This window comes from Aethina tumida, chromosome 3 (assembly GCF_024364675.1).
Source record: "Aethina tumida isolate Nest 87 chromosome 3, icAetTumi1.1, whole genome shotgun sequence".
Lineage (NCBI taxonomy): Eukaryota > Metazoa > Arthropoda > Insecta > Coleoptera > Nitidulidae > Aethina > Aethina tumida.
The window spans coordinates 995,278-1,011,334 of NC_065437.1; the positions used below are offsets into that span (position 1 = coordinate 995,278).

The 16,057-nt window shown below is 38.3% G+C and overlaps 6 protein-coding genes across 6 annotated transcripts; 4 read left to right on the top strand and 2 right to left on the bottom strand.

Annotated features, from left to right (window-relative positions):
* Positions 1-123: 123 nt before the first annotated feature.
* Positions 124-1,517, top strand: LOC109607325 (ubiquitin thioesterase OTU1). Its single transcript, XM_020023824.2, has 2 exons — positions 124-856; positions 917-1,517. The coding sequence occupies exons 1-2, from the start codon at positions 167-169 to the stop codon at positions 1,127-1,129; spliced, it is 903 nt and encodes a 300-aa protein (XP_019879383.2). The 5' UTR covers positions 124-166; the 3' UTR covers positions 1,130-1,517.
* Positions 1,518-1,881: 364 nt separating this feature from the next.
* On the top strand, positions 1,882-3,487 carry LOC109603119 (beta-centractin). Its single transcript, XM_020019577.2, has 7 exons — positions 1,882-1,997; positions 2,060-2,124; positions 2,175-2,501; positions 2,559-2,702; positions 2,754-3,093; positions 3,151-3,213; positions 3,268-3,487. The coding sequence occupies exons 1-7, from the start codon at positions 1,950-1,952 to the stop codon at positions 3,409-3,411; spliced, it is 1,131 nt and encodes a 376-aa protein (XP_019875136.1). The 5' UTR covers positions 1,882-1,949; the 3' UTR covers positions 3,412-3,487.
* A 523-nt stretch (positions 3,488-4,010) lies between these two features.
* Positions 4,011-7,026, top strand: LOC109603115 (coiled-coil domain-containing protein 186). Its single transcript, XM_020019575.2, has 10 exons — positions 4,011-4,442; positions 4,499-4,711; positions 4,763-4,882; positions 4,933-5,068; positions 5,128-5,425; positions 5,480-5,900; positions 5,954-6,100; positions 6,159-6,377; positions 6,614-6,763; positions 6,816-7,026. The coding sequence occupies exons 1-10, from the start codon at positions 4,116-4,118 to the stop codon at positions 6,873-6,875; spliced, it is 2,091 nt and encodes a 696-aa protein (XP_019875134.2). The 5' UTR covers positions 4,011-4,115; the 3' UTR covers positions 6,876-7,026.
* On the bottom strand, positions 7,015-9,086 carry LOC109603118 (tubulin alpha-4 chain-like). The gene is made up of 4 exons (XM_049965292.1): positions 8,930-9,086; positions 8,652-8,871; positions 8,013-8,314; positions 7,015-7,961 (listed from the first exon to the last, which is right to left on the bottom strand). Exons 1-4 carry the CDS (start codon positions 8,930-8,932, stop codon positions 7,134-7,136), a joined length of 1,353 nt encoding a protein of 450 aa, XP_049821249.1. The 5' UTR covers positions 8,933-9,086; the 3' UTR covers positions 7,015-7,133.
* Positions 9,087-9,649: 563 nt separating this feature from the next.
* On the top strand, positions 9,650-13,496 carry LOC109603114 (exocyst complex component 4). Its single transcript, XM_020019574.2, has 15 exons — positions 9,650-9,847; positions 9,900-10,052; positions 10,110-10,288; positions 10,337-10,502; positions 10,554-10,750; positions 10,803-10,944; positions 10,996-11,372; positions 11,423-11,611; positions 11,669-11,831; positions 11,884-12,104; positions 12,155-12,358; positions 12,411-12,639; positions 12,691-12,840; positions 12,890-13,096; positions 13,147-13,496. Exons 1-15 carry the CDS (start codon positions 9,791-9,793, stop codon positions 13,312-13,314), a joined length of 2,802 nt encoding a protein of 933 aa, XP_019875133.2. The 5' UTR covers positions 9,650-9,790; the 3' UTR covers positions 13,315-13,496.
* On the bottom strand, positions 13,441-15,752 carry LOC109603117 (venom carboxylesterase-6-like). Its single transcript, XM_020019576.2, has 10 exons — positions 15,620-15,752; positions 15,415-15,560; positions 15,065-15,356; positions 14,823-15,008; positions 14,575-14,765; positions 14,358-14,523; positions 14,123-14,307; positions 13,919-14,069; positions 13,739-13,862; positions 13,441-13,684 (listed from the first exon to the last, which is right to left on the bottom strand). Exons 1-10 carry the CDS (start codon positions 15,654-15,656, stop codon positions 13,489-13,491), a joined length of 1,674 nt encoding a protein of 557 aa, XP_019875135.2. The 5' UTR covers positions 15,657-15,752; the 3' UTR covers positions 13,441-13,488.
* Positions 15,753-16,057: the final 305 nt, after the last annotated feature.

Below are 16,057 nucleotides of genomic sequence, written 5' to 3' on the forward strand. Positions count from 1 at the left end.
TACTGACTCTATTATAACACTTTTTTTTCCTAAAATAGCACTAAAAATTAAAAATAAAAGTATTTAAAACAGTTTTAAAACTACAAACTTTTTAGTGAAAATGAAAAGTCCCTGACATATCAAATGTCATATTTGGTCGTACAGTTATTCAACAAAATTTCGAACTATGGCCGGTTTCGCTTTAAAAGTAAAAACAAAAACCGGTCAACAAATCCTAAGCAACTTGACGCCCGATAGTACGGTCAAAGAACTGAGGACGGCCCTATCGAACGTGTCGAACATACCGGAGAACCGTCTCCTGGTACTTTCTGGTTACCCACCGAAAAGCATAGATGTTTCACGGGATTCGTTAGTTCTAAAAGATTCGGGCATCAAATCCGGAGACACACTAATTCTGGAAGAGAAGCCGGCTGCTGCAGAGCCGGTGGAACAGCCTGTGTTAGAGCCATCGAACGCCAAAGGGATTTTGATGAAACAAGTAGTCCCAGCGGACAACTCCTGCCTGTTTAGCAGCATACACTTTGTATTGAACGGGAAGGTGGAAGACTCGGCCGAAATTGCGCCCTCCATGAGGCACATCATTGCTGAGACAGTCTCAAAGGACCAGACCACTTACTCCGAGGCAATTTTAGGGAAGCCCAATGCAGAGTATTGTGAATGGATCAAAGATAGCAATTCGTGGGGTGGTGCCATAGAACTGGCTGTTCTTTCAGGTTACTTTGGCATTGAAATTGCTGTTGTTGACACTATTAATGCGATAATTAATAGATTCGGGGAGGACCAGAATTATGGCAACAGAGTGTTCCTGATGTTTGATGGAATACATTATGACCCTCTGTATCTTGAACCTTTTGATGTAAGTACCTTTACAAGCACTACATTTATGTTGATTTAAAAACTTCTGTCTTCTTCTTAGGGTAGTCGAATACAAACAATATTCCCCAGCGACGACGAGCAAATACTGAAAGACGCAGAACTTCTGGCACAAGAAGCAAAATCAAGTAGACAATTTACTGATGTCAATAAGTTTACGCTTAAATGCATGGTGTGCAATGTGATGTTGACGGGACAAGTGGAAGCCCAGAAGCATGCAGGCTCAACAGGACATATGAATTTCGGCGAAGTTTGATATTAGAGATAGAAGTAACTTACCAGACCTCAAATACTTGCTCCAAAGATATGAGATTGTGTTCAATTTTGCGCTGCCAGATAAAAAATCAATTAACAGTGTAATTTTAAGTATAATTTACCTTATTTATTACATATTGTTTAAAGAATTCTTATGACCATGTAAAACTTTTTGTTTTGCTTGTTTTTTTTTATTATACACTTAACTTCTTTGTAGTTTTAAGGTGAAAAAACTATGTAATTCTTAAATATAAGTAAGAAATGGTGTAATTACTTCTAAGCCAGCATATGTAATTTATTATATTTTTTGTGGTTTTATAAAATGGTAAAAAGGAACTATTTGTAGATATGTACCTGAAACATTATTAAAAAAGTGAACAGTAAGACTATTTTCTTATTTTTGAGATATTTTGAGCAACAAATTTTTCCAATTATAAAGTCTTAAAATATTAACAAAGTGCTATGTTTTTGGCTCAAAACTAAAACCTACAGGGTAATTATTTAACCATGAACGTTAAAGAACTAGCGTTACTATTAAATTATTATAATTATAAATGAATCACACTGTATATTAAAATTGTCCTGTTTGGGATGAAATGGCCCCATAAATAAGCATTGATATTATATAGGCAACCAACATGGCCAGCATTCAAAATTACGATCGTACCGCAGGGGCACCAACAAAAAACATGGGCGAATCTAGGGACGAACTATTTATAACCATGAATCACTACTTTTGACGTTTAAGAACTGACAGTTGTAGTGCTGTCATTAGGAAAACGGTATAAAAGGCGTGTTAGGACTTATTTTTTTAATTAACAATGGAACAATACGATGTTATATTAAACCAACCGGTCGTCATAGATAATGTACACAATTCAACCACAACAATCACCCATAACAACAACTTAGTTACGCATTGTTTTTGTAGGGAACTGGCGTTATCAAAGCGGGATTCGCTGGCGATCAGATCCCGAAATGCCGATTCGCCAACTAGTAAGTGTTGTTCCTTACTTACCCTCCCCATAAAACACGTGTAATTTCAGCGTCGGTCGGCCCAAACATGTACGCGTTATGGCCGGTGCGCTGGAAGGTCACATATTCATCGGACCGAAGGCGGAGGAGCATCGCGGCCTCCTCTCCATCAAGTACCCCATGGAACACGGCATAGTGAACGACTGGAACGACATGGAGAAGATATGGAACTATGTGTATTCGAAAGACCAACTGTCCACATTCCCTGAGGAGCATCCTGTTTTGTTGACGGAGGCCCCATTGAATCCGAGACCAAACAGGGAGAAAGCCGCCGAGATTTTATTTGAGACGTTCAATGTACCTGCCCTCTTTATCTCTATGCAAGCTGTGCTCAGCTTGTGAGTGTCCAATAAGATTTGACTAATTAGAATTTTATACATTAATATACATTGTAGGTATTCCACTGGTCGTACTACTGGTGTAGTTCTAGACTCAGGTGATGGTGTTACTCATTCTGTGCCTATTTATGAAGGATTTGCTCTTCCACATAGTATTATGAGGTCAGACATAGCAGGTCGAGATGTAACCAGATATTTAAGGTTTGTCTTTGATAATATACCAATGATATCCTTAATAATGTATTGGTTTAGGTTACTTCTGCGGAAAGAAGGCATCATTTTCCGCACCACAGCTGAATTTGAGTCAGTCAGGACGTTAAAGGAAAAAGCTTGTTATTTGGCCAATAACCCTGTTAAGGAGGAATCTGCAGAACATGAACAGATCAATTACACATTACCTGATGGTAGTGTTATTAAAGTTGGGCCAGCGAGATTCAGGGCACCAGAAATATTGTTTAAACCAGACCTAATTGGTGAAGAATTTGAAGGTCTGCATGAGGTGCTTATGGATTCTATTTTGAAATCAGATTTAGATTTAAGGAAAGTGTTGTTTAAAAATATTGTGTTGTCTGGTGGTTCTACTTTATTCAAGGTAAGTTATTTTCACTTCTGAACAAAGATTTTATTCTCATAATTCTCATTATTCTAGGGCTTTGGTGACCGTTTGCTTTCAGAAATTAAGAAGTTGTCACCCAAAGATGTGCAAATAAAGGTTACTTAATGTTAATTAATTATTTGATTAATAATAACTCAATTAATGTTTTAGATATCTGCTCCTCAAGAAAGGTTGTACTCCACGTGGATAGGTGGTTCAATTTTGGCCTCCTTAGACACTTTCAAAAAAATGTGGGTCTCCAAAAGGGAGTATGATGAAGAAGGTCAAAGAGCAATACATAGGAAAACTTTTTAATTAAATTTATATTTTACTCTCATATATGATCCTGGCGATTTTACAACAAATAAATCCTATTTATTAAACAATGAAATTTTTACACCATTTTTATTTATTATTTATTACCTTTGTTATTAGTTGTAAAAAATTAGTGTCATGTATGAGTTCTAGCGAAATCATACTTAAGCTTTATTAATGTACTTTATAGTTTTTTTATATGATGTATTAAGTTATATATACGAGCACAATAACATAATATGCAGCTTTAAGGATGTAAATTTTATGATTATCCTTTTGTAATAAAACATTAAAAACTAACTGAAATTTAATTTTTAAATATAAACTAAGAAGAAATGTGACGAGTTTTATTTACCATAAAAGAACGGTGGCTCAGTGACTGGCTTATGTTTATTTATATTGATTAAAATAAGTTTTAGATTTGCCACTTGTCAGATAAGTTTCCGCTGTTGCCAAGTGTCACATATTGACTTAGAAATTCTACATCAAAACTGAGTTATTTACACATTTTCAACTAAAGTAATGATAACTAATTGTAAGCAATTTACATTTTTTACAATTAAATAAATTTCAAGCCGTATCAGGCAAATTAAAATAAATTTTATGACAATGTGGCAACATTGCCAGTCACAGTTTTGACGTTTGTGTATGTGTGTAAACATTCCAGTATGTTTTAAACCCAATAAGAAATTATTTTTGTTAAAATGTCCGACTCCACGAATGAAACAAAACAAACGGACGAAGCAGAGGAGGCTAATAATGTAGGGGATACAGAGACTGATTGTAATGAAAATGTCTCTGCCCCAGATTCAATTCAGAGTCAGCCTCTGGATTGTAACAATGGGGAATGTGATCGACCTGAAACTGTATTAAAGGGGGAACACCAGACTGAAATTTATGATAAGCTGAATGAAACAATAACGTATCATCAGAAGATTTTAGAACAAAATACCCAGAGCATTAAACAGCTGGAAGATAAATGTAGTCAACTGGAATCTATAAAACATGAACTAGAAGTCAAATTAGAAAATGTAACTTCAATGGTAACTTAAACATTGTATACATCCTACAATAAGTCAATTTGCAGGCAGTAAAACTAAGGGACAGTGCCACTAAAGAAAAGGAGAGCATGGTGATAAGGTATGCTGTCAGTGAAAAGAATATTATCAAAGAGAAGCAACTTAAGGAGGCCTCAGAGAAAAAACTGAAGGAGATTATCAGAGAAAATGAAATATTGCAGCACAAAGTGCAAACAATGGTGTCTGAAAAAAACAGAATTTGCCAAATGTTGGATAACAAGGTATTGACATCTCCTTTGAAATGTCCAAATGGTAAATATACTTTGTTTTAGTGTTATGAACATAAAACAGCACAACAAGAGTTGGAACGAACTAAAGCTGACTTAACAGCTCTTGAAACAAAGCTGAAATGGTCCCAAAACAGCTTGAAAACTGAAATTGAGGCCCACAAAGTAATATTTAGTACATTAGTAGTGGATGTATTAAAAAATAATATTTCCAGGACTGTCAGCAAAAGCTAGAACAAGCAAATGCCAAACTGCAGGATGTAGATGATCAAATTGAGACTGCCAAAAGAGAAGCAGAGAATTCAATAAAGGCCTTCCATACTTCACAGGAAAATAGGGCTTATGCCTTAGGTATAATAATATAGATAGTAGTAATAATATAACATTTAATATACACTTGAAACACACAGATCAACAAGTCAAAGAGCAGCAGGCCCAACTAATATTATTAAAACATGAGAGGAGCGACAGGGAACAACAGATAAAAACCCTACAAACTGAGCTGGAACGCCTGCAAACCAAACAAAAGGAGATGCTCCAGGAAAACAACGACTTGTCACTGAAGGTGCAACACTTGGAGAAGGAAAGACTGGACTACGAACAAAAGCTGAGCGAGCTGCGAGGGTGCGCCGACCAGCAGCGCCAAGACGTCGCCGACCTCCAGGCCAAATCCGTGCAACTTGAACAGCTCAAGCTGCAGCTCAAACAGTACATACATTTACACAATTTGCGTTGCTATAATTGTTAACGATTTAATTGCAGCGAACAAGACCAACTGTCGGCCTGCAACGAGCAAATGTCGTTGCTGAAGCAGCGGAATTCGGAGCTGGAGAGCGACATGGAGTCGTGTCACGTGCGTGAGGCGGAACTGCTGCTTTTCACCCAACAACTGACGGACAAGAACGTGCGCCTTCAGTCGGAGTTCACGGCGATGGAGACGAAGGTGCAGCAGCTGACCTGCGAGCAGACGTTGCTGAAGAGGCAGATCAAGGAGCAGGAGACCAAGGCGGGGATGCTGTCGGCCAAACTGTCGGAAGAGAGGGTCAAGTTTGCGGAGGAGAACGAAGCGTTGACGAGGGATTTGGCGGAGCAGACGAAGAACTGCGAGGCCTACAAGCAGGAGGCCATTGACCAGAAGGGCGAGAATTCTGTGCTCAAGAGGAAGTTTGAATTGTCCTTTAGGGTAAGCTTAATATAATAAGTTTAAGAGGCATATTAACAGAACAGTATCTTTAGGAAGTTAACAAGGAGCTACAGCAGTGTAGGAAGAAGCTGGAACAGTTTGAAAACATTGGATCATCAACCAGCAATAGCAGCTCCAATACATCACTGAATACGACTGAAAAATTGAACGAATCTCCACAGCAAATTGAGCAAGTCAAGGTTGTTATTCTTTCAAAAGTAAAACCAATATTTATATATCACAAATGTTGTTTTAAAGGTGATCCAACCAGACGCAGTTTTGGACAGACAAACCCTCATAGAACATATTGTTAAGTTGCAAAGGATAAGTGCCAAGAAATCAGAAAAGCTGGACTTTTTGGAGGAGCACGTGAACACGTTAGTTTCCGAATTACAAAAGAAAACTAAACTGTTACAAACCTACATCCTTAGAGAACAATCAGGCACATTAACCAGCAACTCAATGGATTCCAATAAGGTGAGACCTGTCAATTGAAAGCTTGTTGAATAATTTAATTGTCTTGATGATTGGCTAACTTTTGCTCATTTAATTTCTCTTTTATAAGACTTCCAAGTTTTGGTAAGTATGAAATGTATTTTCATACACACTGTCACTAAAGAGTTACACAATCACATGAAACTTCTTCCAATTAGGTTGATAATACAATTAATTAATTATAATAACTCCAAAGTCTAATAACTTTTATTCTCCAGGCGAAGTTAGCGAAATTAAACGGCGTTATGGCTTCTATGTATAGTTCTCGCATTGTTGATGAGAGTTTAACACTTGAACTGTCTTTGGACATCAACAAAAAGCTGCAGGCTGTACTAGAAGATGCACTGTTAAAAAATATTACTTTAAAGGTACTCATTGAAGATTGGCTATTGTCATCATTATTTAATTATTGCTTTTTAGGAAAACGTTGACACATTGGGATCTGAAATAGATAGGCTAAATAAATTGTTGAAGACTTGATGTTATTGTCTATACTGTGTCATTGTTAAGTATTAAATTATTGTGCTTGTATTATATAATATGATGTATAGTTTGATCTCATTATCTTTATCCTGTATGTATGTACTTAAAAATAAATAAATGCCTGTTATATTAAGACTTGACATTAAAATTTTGTTTTATTTAACATACCCTTTAGACAATGTCATAATTAAAAAAAAAATTTACAACTCGGAGTGCTATGATTCATTGTTGTTAATTGTACAAGTAATACATCAATTAAATGGGCGAAGAATCCTGTTCCTCGATTAAATCTTCGGCGTCGGTGGCGACTTCGGTGTAGTCCTTCTCGAGGGTGGCCAAGTCGTCCCTCGCCTCGGTGAACTCGCCTTCCTCCATCCCTTCGCCGATGTACCAGTGCACGAACGCCCGCTTCGTGTACATCAAGTCGAACTTCTTGTTCAGCTTCTTCCACGCCAGCTGTATGGCGGTGGTGTTGGACAGCATGCAGACGGCCCGCTGGACCATCGCCAGGTCGCCACCCGGTACTACTGAGGGCGGTTGGTAGTTGATGCCCACCTTGAACCCAGTGGGGCACCAGTCGACGAACCTCACGTTGCTCCTGGACTTCATGTGGGCGATGGAGGCGTTCACGTCCTTGGGTACAACGTCGCCGCGATACAGCAGGCAACATGCCATGTATTTGCCCTCCCGTGGGTCACACTTGACCATCTGGTTGGATGGGTCGAATAAGTCGGAGGTGATCTCGGCAACCGACATGCCCTCGTGGTAGGCCTTCTCGGACGACACGACTGGAGCGTAGGAGGCGAGGGGGAAGTGTATGCGGGGGTAGGGCACCAGGTTGGTCTGGAACTCGGTCAGGTCGACGTTTAGAGCCCCGTCGAAGCGCAGTGAGGCGGTTATCGACGACACCACTTGACTGATCAGCCTGTTCAGGTTTATGTAGTTGGGGCGTTCAATGCCCAACTTCCTCCTGCAAATGTCGTAGATCGCCTCGTTGTCCACCATGAAGGCGCAGTCCGAATGGTTCAGAGTTGTGTGCGTCGTCAGGATGGCGTTGTACGGCTCCACCACCGCCGTGCACACCTAAATAACAATAACGATTTAAGTCCTGCAAACAACTGCTCAAGTTGTTACCTGTGGTGCAGGATAGACGACGAATTCCAGCTTGCTCTTCTTGCCGAAGTCCTGTGACAGCTTCTGCATCAGCAGGGACGTAAAGCCGGAGCCGGTGCCACCACCGAAAGAGTGGAACACCAAGAAGCCTTGCAGACCTGAGCAGTTCTCTGCCAACTTGTATAAACGTTCCATAACTGCGCTAATACATTCTTTTCCTACGGTGTAGTGGCCTCTTGCGTAATTGTTGGCCGCATCTTCTTTGCCAGTGATCATCTGCTCCGGATGGAACAATTTTCTGTAGGTTCCACCACGAATTTCATCTGGAGGCGACGCAACAACATTTTATTAAGTTAGATGTGTTAAATCGAAGCAAAAAATAGTTGTGACATTCTAATTAGACTTAACTGAATAATTACATGTGAATTTGGTGGCTAATTAAACAAGTAAAAATATTGTTTCTAAGCAACTGATGTAACTAAAGGTGTAGCCAGTTGGTTTGGAGGATTAAATTAAGGCTTTCCAAAGCAAAATTTAGGTATCTTATACAGATTTAGATTATGAAATAATGATTAAATGGAGTTTTAAAATATTCAGTCCAAATTCTAAATAAAAAAAATGAATAGGGAGGTATTAAAATCTGGTAAAATCAATACCAACCAACAACGGTGGGTTCTAGGTCCACCATCAAAGCTCTGGGTACCATTTTTCCATTTTCTACCTCCGAGAAAAATGTGCCGTAACAATGATCAGATACTAGTTCGGTGTCGTTCGATATCCTGCCGTCCGGTTGGATTCCGTGCTCCAAACAGTACAATTCCCATGTCGCGTTCCCGATTTGGACTCCGGCCTGTCCCACGTGTATAGATATGCACTCCCTCTGAAGAGCGGTGATGTTTTATCAAATTGACGGCCCCCTTTTATAATTATTCACTTACCATAATTTTGAATTTGCACTAGAATTTTTGGGCCCCAAAAACTGTATTAAAAAATTGGTACAGTAATTTTGAGTTTCACATAAGGAAAAAATTGACAAATAATTTTGTTTACGACTTTATTTTCTATAGAAACATCGCACTTGCTTGCTGGATTTTGAAAAAATTATTCGTTCATTTTTATATATGTTTGCTAGGTGACATTATGAAATAATAAACAGTTTTATTTCAAAATTTTCATTTATTTCTTAGGCAAAAATAAGTAAACACAGCTTTAATATTTGATATTTTGCTATTAAATTAGTGAGACGTCCTTAAAAATATTGTTTATTTGTTGAATTCCTGAAATAAATTCTTAAGATGTGTCGACGTAAACGTCAAAATTATAGTTGCAAATATGTGAACTCACCTTAATTCTAAAATTTTTATCAAATTAATTATTTGAACTTAAATTCTCAGGCATAAATAAGTATGCTCAGCATTAATATGTGATGTTTTCCAATTAAATTACTAAAACCACTTTAAAAATATTGTTTATTTGTTGAATTCATAAAATAATTAAAGGTTGTTAAGGTGTGTCAACGTAAACATCAAAATTATCAACGCAAACGTGTGAACTCACCTTAATTCTAAAATATTTGTCAAATTAATTACCCGAATTAAAATTATATTGTAATATTCTTCCTCATTCTTCTCCTTTCTAACATTTTAAACGAGTTACCATTTATAAAATCACCCATTATTAATAAAACAATAAAATCCTACGTCTGTTTGACAGCTGTCAAAGTAATGTTTTGATATGGGTGGTTCGTTATTATTTTTTATTTTAGTTTAGATTTCTAAAACAAAAATCTTGAACCAAAAATGGACCAGTCGCCCCCAATAAAGCCCCCCCGGGGGGTGAAACCGGTGAAGGAAACGGTCGGTATCATCCACAATAAGACGTGGAGGTTATAAAATTATTATTTTGTAGAGTGGACTGTTGATGTCGGTAATAAGAACGTTGTCTTCCACCGAAACCAACGAACAGAGAGACAGGGAGAAGGCGAAACTGGAGGCCGAGTACAAGAGTTGCGACTTAAAGCTCGACAGTTTGGTTTCGAAGCATGAAGGGGACCTTTCCAAGGTGCCCAACATTCAAAACATCAACTTAAGGGCATAAAAACCTTCATTTGTGTTGTAGGTACTTCAACTATTCGGTAATATATCTCAAATCGTCACGGAAAACCGGGATAAAATAAGGAAAGTGAAGGAAAACTTGAAGGAGTGTAAAAGGAAGCTACATTGTCGGAGGGATGAGTTAAAAAACCTTTGGCTTGAAGGGCTGCAGTACAAGTACATGTTGGAGCTGTTGGAGGAAATGTAGGTTAAACTTACTTAAGTAGCCCCCCAGTACAATATAAATTTCAGAGAGAAAATGAATGAAGTCCCAAGTCGGTTGGCAACATACATGAGCCACAAGCACTATTTACACGCAACTAAATTACTTGTGGAGGCTGTCACTTTAGGCAGGGATACTTTGGAAGGTGTAGAGAGCCTGAAGGAGCTGAGCACGGAACTGGAGGAAAGGAAAGAGGTAATGACACATCAAAACAACCACAACTCACTAATATCACTTTATTTGCAGCAATTGCACCTGCAATTGTTCGCAGAATTGAAGGAGCACCTGTACACAAAACCGTCTCAACTCGTCCTGACGTTGAGGAGGCAAGGCTCGGGCAGGGACGGCTTCCCCATTAATTCACCGCTGCAGCGGAGCACAGAGCTTCGTTCCTCAGGACGTAACAGATCTGCCCTCTTTAGAAACAACTTCGACGATGAATCGTACGTCTCTAAACATCAACTGAATGTTTTATATTGATTGTCTTTGCTTTAGGAACGTGGAGTTTGAGTTGAACGACAAGTTCGACGTCGAAGAAGACTTAGATCTGACCCACCCCGAAAACAATTCCAAGTATTTCGTAGCTATTTTAGTCAAGAGTCTGTGTTTGTTAGACAAACTGCCATACGCAATAGAAGTATGTGGTTACTCAATTAAATTGTGACAAATAATGATTAATTTGTTGTAGGAGATTAAGAAAAATATGCAAAACACTTTGATGCAAATCGTGCAAAGGTCCACGCAACACGTAAAGAATTACGTGGACTCCCAGAACAACAATAAAGTAGCTTTAAAAGACTTATTTCAAATTTTGTTTGATCAGTTCAAAGAAGTAGCACAAGCCCACTTAATATTTTTAAACTGTTTAGACAAAGCTTCAAAGGCCCACAATTTAAGTTTAAATACGTACAACATGTTTTTTTACTGGAACAAAGTTCAAACTGTGATGCAACTTTTGTTAATGGATTACTTAGATGTACAAAACACTTCAAGTGATCTACAGATTAGTAGTACTGCTGAAGTTAGTGATATTAATTCGTATTTTTCAAGGAGGAAGCAACAAAGGTGGCTAGTTTATTCAATATTAATTAAGAAATTAATTTTTGAGGTTTCAGCAAAAAGAAATCGTTGTTTAAGTTTGATGGATCATCAAGTGCTCTTACTTTAAGCAGTACTTTAAAGTCGTCGTCTGATGTTGGCAAAGTACTGATATGCAACCCGCATCCTAACAACATTCTGGTGATATTTATTCCTTTGATGAGTTTTATTGAGGAAATGGAGCAACCCATGAATATTAGACAAAAGTACTAGTTGTGTTACTTTGACTAAAATCAAGTTATGTTACCACTTGTTCATTGCAGGAGTAGCCTACATGATTTCATTAATCAATACGTCACCAACTCATATTTGAAACAGAAATCTGATGAAATACTTAACCAAATAGATACATTAGTTAGATCTGCTGAAGCTTGGAAGGCCACAGTTCTTCTAAACGTGACATCTGACTATAAGCCACTGTTGGAGGTAAATTTGCCCCAAAGTAATGTGCCTTAATAATTATTGTGGCTAATTTCAGAGCTGTGTGTCGGTGGAGCGTTGCATAAGGGAGTGGCGTACCGTACTGAAGTCCCTACCCATGTACAGCGAAATAATCGCCTCCTACGCCTACATCGCATTGAAAGAATACAAAGACACCTGCTACGCCGCTTACAGAGGCATAGTTCAGCCACACTCAGAAGACAAACGCATATGCAGTGCGGCTTGGCTGAAGGACGAGGACATCAGCAGATTCCTCAAGTGAGCCCACCCCCAATTAAGCTGCAACTTTTATTAATAATTGAGTTTAGGTCACTACCCAACTGGTTGAACCTCAAGGGCCAGCAGGAGTACCAGGCGAGAACCGAGCGCACCAAACGCGTATTGAAAAGGGACCAACCCTCCGAAGAGGAGAGCCCCGAGGACGTGAGGCAAAGGAACCGCCGCGAGGCGGAGATCCTGGCCAACAATTTGGGTGAAGGCGGGGTGGCCGCCAGCGAAATCCTCTCCGACATGTACGTTAATACAAATTAATTAATAATTAATTTACTTTTGTGTGTGCCCCAGGTCGCTGCTGAAGGAGCTGGCCCAGCTGCAGGAGAGCATGGAGTGGTTCTCGGTGCGCATGTTCGAGTTCACCAGCAAGTTCCGGCAGGAACCGTCCAGTTTGTCACCCTCTGGTAACGACGGTGATGCGATGCAACCCGTTTCCTCCACCACGCTGCAGCAACTCACCAGTCTGGCGCAGGAGTTCGACGAACTGGCCAACACTTGTCTGCTGCTGTTGCACTTAGAAGTACGTATTACTTAACTTGATTTTTTTGAGTTTAATGTTTAATTGTTGTAGGTGAGGGTGCAGTGCTTCCATTACTTGCTGGCGCAGACGCACCACAACAAAGAAACCCACGAGCCGGACCCCAAAGTGCTCGAGTTGAGTCGAGTTTTGGCCAACGTTGATGAGGCCATGACTTCCAGCTTACACGCAAGGAAATGCAAGGTACCCAAACCATCACAGTTTAGTTACAAAACTACAGTTTCTTTTTCAGTACATATTCGAAGGCCTGGGACACCTGATAGCCAAAATCCTGATCAGCTCAGTCCAATACATGCAGCACATCAATGAGGGTGGCATACAGCGCATGATCAGAAATATTTTCGCCCTCCAGCAAACATTGACCAACATAACAATGACGAGGGAGGTGGCGCTGGATCACGCCCGCCACTACTTTGAGCTCTTCTGCCTCACACCAGAGGTAAAATACGTTTTTAACTCGTTACTGGTGTATTTTATCGTAATTTTCAGGAGATTTTGAACGGAATAGTGGAGAAAGGGCCCCAATTTTCTGAATTGGAGTACATGAACGCCCTACAGTTGCTGAATAGAAGCAGGTCAACTAAAGAAATTGGGTCTGTGACTGTTCATTTGGAACGACTGTCGGATATATTGGGTGAAGTTGGAGTTACTGTCTAATAATGCCATTTTGTTATTTATCATTTTATGTTAGTTTATATGCTTATTGTTAGACATGTTACACAAAATTAATTTTAAGTTAATCATAACATGATTTGGATTATTTAATTAAAAAAAAAAACACTATTTATTTAGGAATATGTTTACTTCTAAAGTGATTTTAATAAACACGTATTAAAGTTCGTCTTTTTTATTGCTTCCAATTCCTTCATGCTCTTCAAAAGGTAACGTGTCCCAGAATTCCTTGTTTCCTATAGAATCAACTGTTTCCATGACCAATTTATCTGGATTGATTATGTGCAGTTGGTTCAGCTTTCCTGACGTATTTTTCGGCATTGGTGTCCAGTCAACGTTAGAAATGGTTGGTTTTCTATAAAGATTTCAGTAAGATTTTATTATTAAATTAAATTAAATTTAGTCTTACCCTGTTTTAGTAAAAGATACGAAAGCAGAGACTAATACGTTGCTTATACTTCTGTCTTCTTCAGTGCTGAGGGTGTCCAAGTAAGTCTTAAAGACGTAACAAGTGTCATCAGCATGTGATGCCCCTATAACAATGTGTAAATTATAACTATTGTTACTTCTGGAGGTTTTAATCAATTACCAAGGTTTTCTTTAGATTTAGATCTTTCCTCTGTCACACTATAAGTACCTCTGTAACTGAATTTGTAGACATAAATATCAGATTTGACCGCCGCAGATTGTAACTCTATAGTTTTTCCAATGTCCAGCTTAAATAATCTGTCGCTTATGATCTAAAATAAACCTATTATACACATCATTCGACAAAAATTATTTAAATTATTACATCTACTAACGACAGAAAATTTGCTTTTGACAAAGCTGCATCTCCCAAATAAGTTTGTCTGATCTTTTGGCTGACCTCATCTTGCAGATGTTTGTCAACAGTGAAATTATAATGAAGCACGTGAGGTATTATGTCATTCCAATTTCTGTCGATCTCTTCCAAATACTCGTCTTTTTGGTAAAATTCTAAAACATACTTGTTAGTTTAATATAATTTAAGTTAAGTAATTGGACACCTGTAGCGGGGTAAAGTCCTTCTGCAGCAGTATACGAGACAATCCATGGCACATCATGCACCTTCTTATTTTTAATTAAATTATAAGGAGTATCACTAAACAAAGGTTTCTTTGCCCAAGTATCCACCACCAGTCCGAAGGGTGAAAATGGGTTGTACAAGAATGGCTAAAACATTTAATTAATGTAATGTAATTAACTTTATGTATTTGGGCGAACCTGGAAGTGAACCACTGCGTCCAAGATTTTCCTGCCGGGCCTCGTCTTCAAGCAATTCACAAGGTCTTCGTTGGTATGAGTTGGGCATCCAACCAAAGTGGCCAACTTTTGTGCTTGTTCAAGGGGATCTTCCATGAACACCCACGGATTCAAGGCGGTGCCACTTTGGGATATACCTCTGTGGAACAACCCTAAAGACAACAACAGTAGTTATAAAACATATAATGTATCAAAAAAGGGAGCCACACCTTTGCTCTGAGGAATCAAGTAGTGAACGTGGACGCTTGCACCACCTGCAGACATCCCTGATATGGTAACGGAGTTGGGGTTACCCCCGAAATATTTAATGTTGTCTTTGATCCATTTTAGGGCCAAAATTTGGTCTTTAATGCCGTTATTTCCTGGTACTACTTCGTCTTCGGTACTTAAGAAACCTAAATACAAAACTATGGGTTAACACATTGAATTATTATTAAACTTTGGTACTGACCAATTGGGCCCAATCTGTAATTCATATTGACCTGAACGATATCGTTGCCCTGAAGTATTTCCGGGCCTTGCAAGTTCTTGCTTCCAAACATGAAAGCCCCACCGTGAATGTAAACAAGCACATCCAAGTTGGCTTTTGGATTTAAAGTTGGAGTGAAGACGTTAAGGTACAAACAGTCTTCCTCCCCTTCGATTTTACTATCAGGCCTTGCTGGGAAATGGGTGTATTGCAAACAGGTGTAGGAGTTGTTCGCCTTCCACGTTCCCACCCATGGCTCCACCGGTACTGCCTCCTTTAAAATCCAGAATTGTGGTTTAAATTTAATGTTTGACTTTAATAATTTTGTTTACCTTGAATCTTAGGTCACCAATGGGTGGTTTGGCGTATGGTATACCTTTAAATGAGTAGAAATCTTTTCCATGTACTGTTTTGGCAATGTGCCCTTCGATAGTACCTAAAGATGTTTTAACCACGGGTACATCTTTGCCCCACACAACTGTAAACATTAAATACGAACATAATTATATAATTATAATATAATAAAACAGTACTTACTTAAAATAGGCAATAACAAACATAAAACTCGTAACATGTTTGAATGTTCCAGCACAATAAGGAACGGTCCATAAAGATATCTTCATATATGTCTATTAAATGGAAGAAAACGTTAGTGGGAGACAGATAAATCAGTGTGAAATGGTATATATTGTTTTGTATTTACGATTATGTTAATTAACACAAAATATACAAAGACTATTTTTGTAACAGATAAGAAGTATCATATTTGATGCTTTAAAAATGAATTATCTTGAATAAATAATGTTATTTATTAATTAAATAAAGGATGATATGCAATTTCATTTAACAAGACAAAGTTTAATGTAATTTTTTTTATTGTAGTGGGATTATTTAAATAATTATTATTAATTTTTAAAAAAATTTTAGTAATTGCATAATGTTTATTGTCAGAGAGATAAAAGAGTAGTATAGTAA

What these genes read in the sequence shown, in the direction of transcription:
- LOC109607325 (XM_020023824.2), top strand. Translation starts at nt 167, where the DNA reads ATGGCCGGTTTCGCTTTAAAAGTAAAAACAAAAACCGGTCAACAAATC. An exon ending in TGTATCTTGAACCTTTTGAT is followed by an intron (nt 857 to 916) that starts GTAAGTACCTTT and finishes TCTTCTTCTTAG; the next exon opens with GGTAGTCGAATACAAACAAT.
- LOC109603119 (XM_020019577.2), top strand. Translation starts at nt 1,950, where the DNA reads ATGGAACAATACGATGTTATATTAAACCAACCGGTCGTCATAGATAAT. An exon ending in GTGGTTCTACTTTATTCAAG is followed by an intron (nt 3,094 to 3,150) that starts GTAAGTTATTTT and finishes TCATTATTCTAG; the next exon opens with GGCTTTGGTGACCGTTTGCT. An exon ending in CCAAAGATGTGCAAATAAAG is followed by an intron (nt 3,214 to 3,267) that starts GTTACTTAATGT and finishes TTAATGTTTTAG; the next exon opens with ATATCTGCTCCTCAAGAAAG.
- LOC109603115 (XM_020019575.2), top strand. Translation starts at nt 4,116, where the DNA reads ATGTCCGACTCCACGAATGAAACAAAACAAACGGACGAAGCAGAGGAG. An exon ending in CTGAAATTGAGGCCCACAAA is followed by an intron (nt 4,883 to 4,932) that starts GTAATATTTAGT and finishes TAATATTTCCAG; the next exon opens with GACTGTCAGCAAAAGCTAGA. An exon ending in AAATAGGGCTTATGCCTTAG is followed by an intron (nt 5,069 to 5,127) that starts GTATAATAATAT and finishes TGAAACACACAG; the next exon opens with ATCAACAAGTCAAAGAGCAG.
- LOC109603118 (XM_049965292.1), bottom strand. An exon ending in CCTAGAACCCACCGTTGTTG is followed by an intron (nt 8,315 to 8,651) that starts GTTGGTATTGAT and finishes CGTCGCCTCCAG; the next exon opens with ATGAAATTCGTGGTGGAACC. An exon ending in TCGTCTATCCTGCACCACAG is followed by an intron (nt 7,962 to 8,012) that starts GTAACAACTTGA and finishes ATTGTTATTTAG; the next exon opens with GTGTGCACGGCGGTGGTGGA.
- LOC109603114 (XM_020019574.2), top strand. Translation starts at nt 9,791, where the DNA reads ATGGACCAGTCGCCCCCAATAAAGCCCCCCCGGGGGGTGAAACCGGTG. An exon ending in AACTGGAGGAAAGGAAAGAG is followed by an intron (nt 10,503 to 10,553) that starts GTAATGACACAT and finishes CTTTATTTGCAG; the next exon opens with CAATTGCACCTGCAATTGTT. An exon ending in TGCTGCTGTTGCACTTAGAA is followed by an intron (nt 12,640 to 12,690) that starts GTACGTATTACT and finishes TAATTGTTGTAG; the next exon opens with GTGAGGGTGCAGTGCTTCCA.
- LOC109603117 (XM_020019576.2), bottom strand. Translation starts at nt 15,656, where the DNA reads ATGTTACGAGTTTTATGTTTGTTATTGCCTATTTTAA. An exon ending in TTGGTGACCTAAGATTCAAG is followed by an intron (nt 15,357 to 15,414) that starts GTAAACAAAATT and finishes TGGATTTTAAAG; the next exon opens with GAGGCAGTACCGGTGGAGCC. An exon ending in ATTTTCTGTCGTTAGTAGAT is followed by an intron (nt 14,070 to 14,122) that starts GTAATAATTTAA and finishes GGTTTATTTTAG; the next exon opens with ATCATAAGCGACAGATTATT.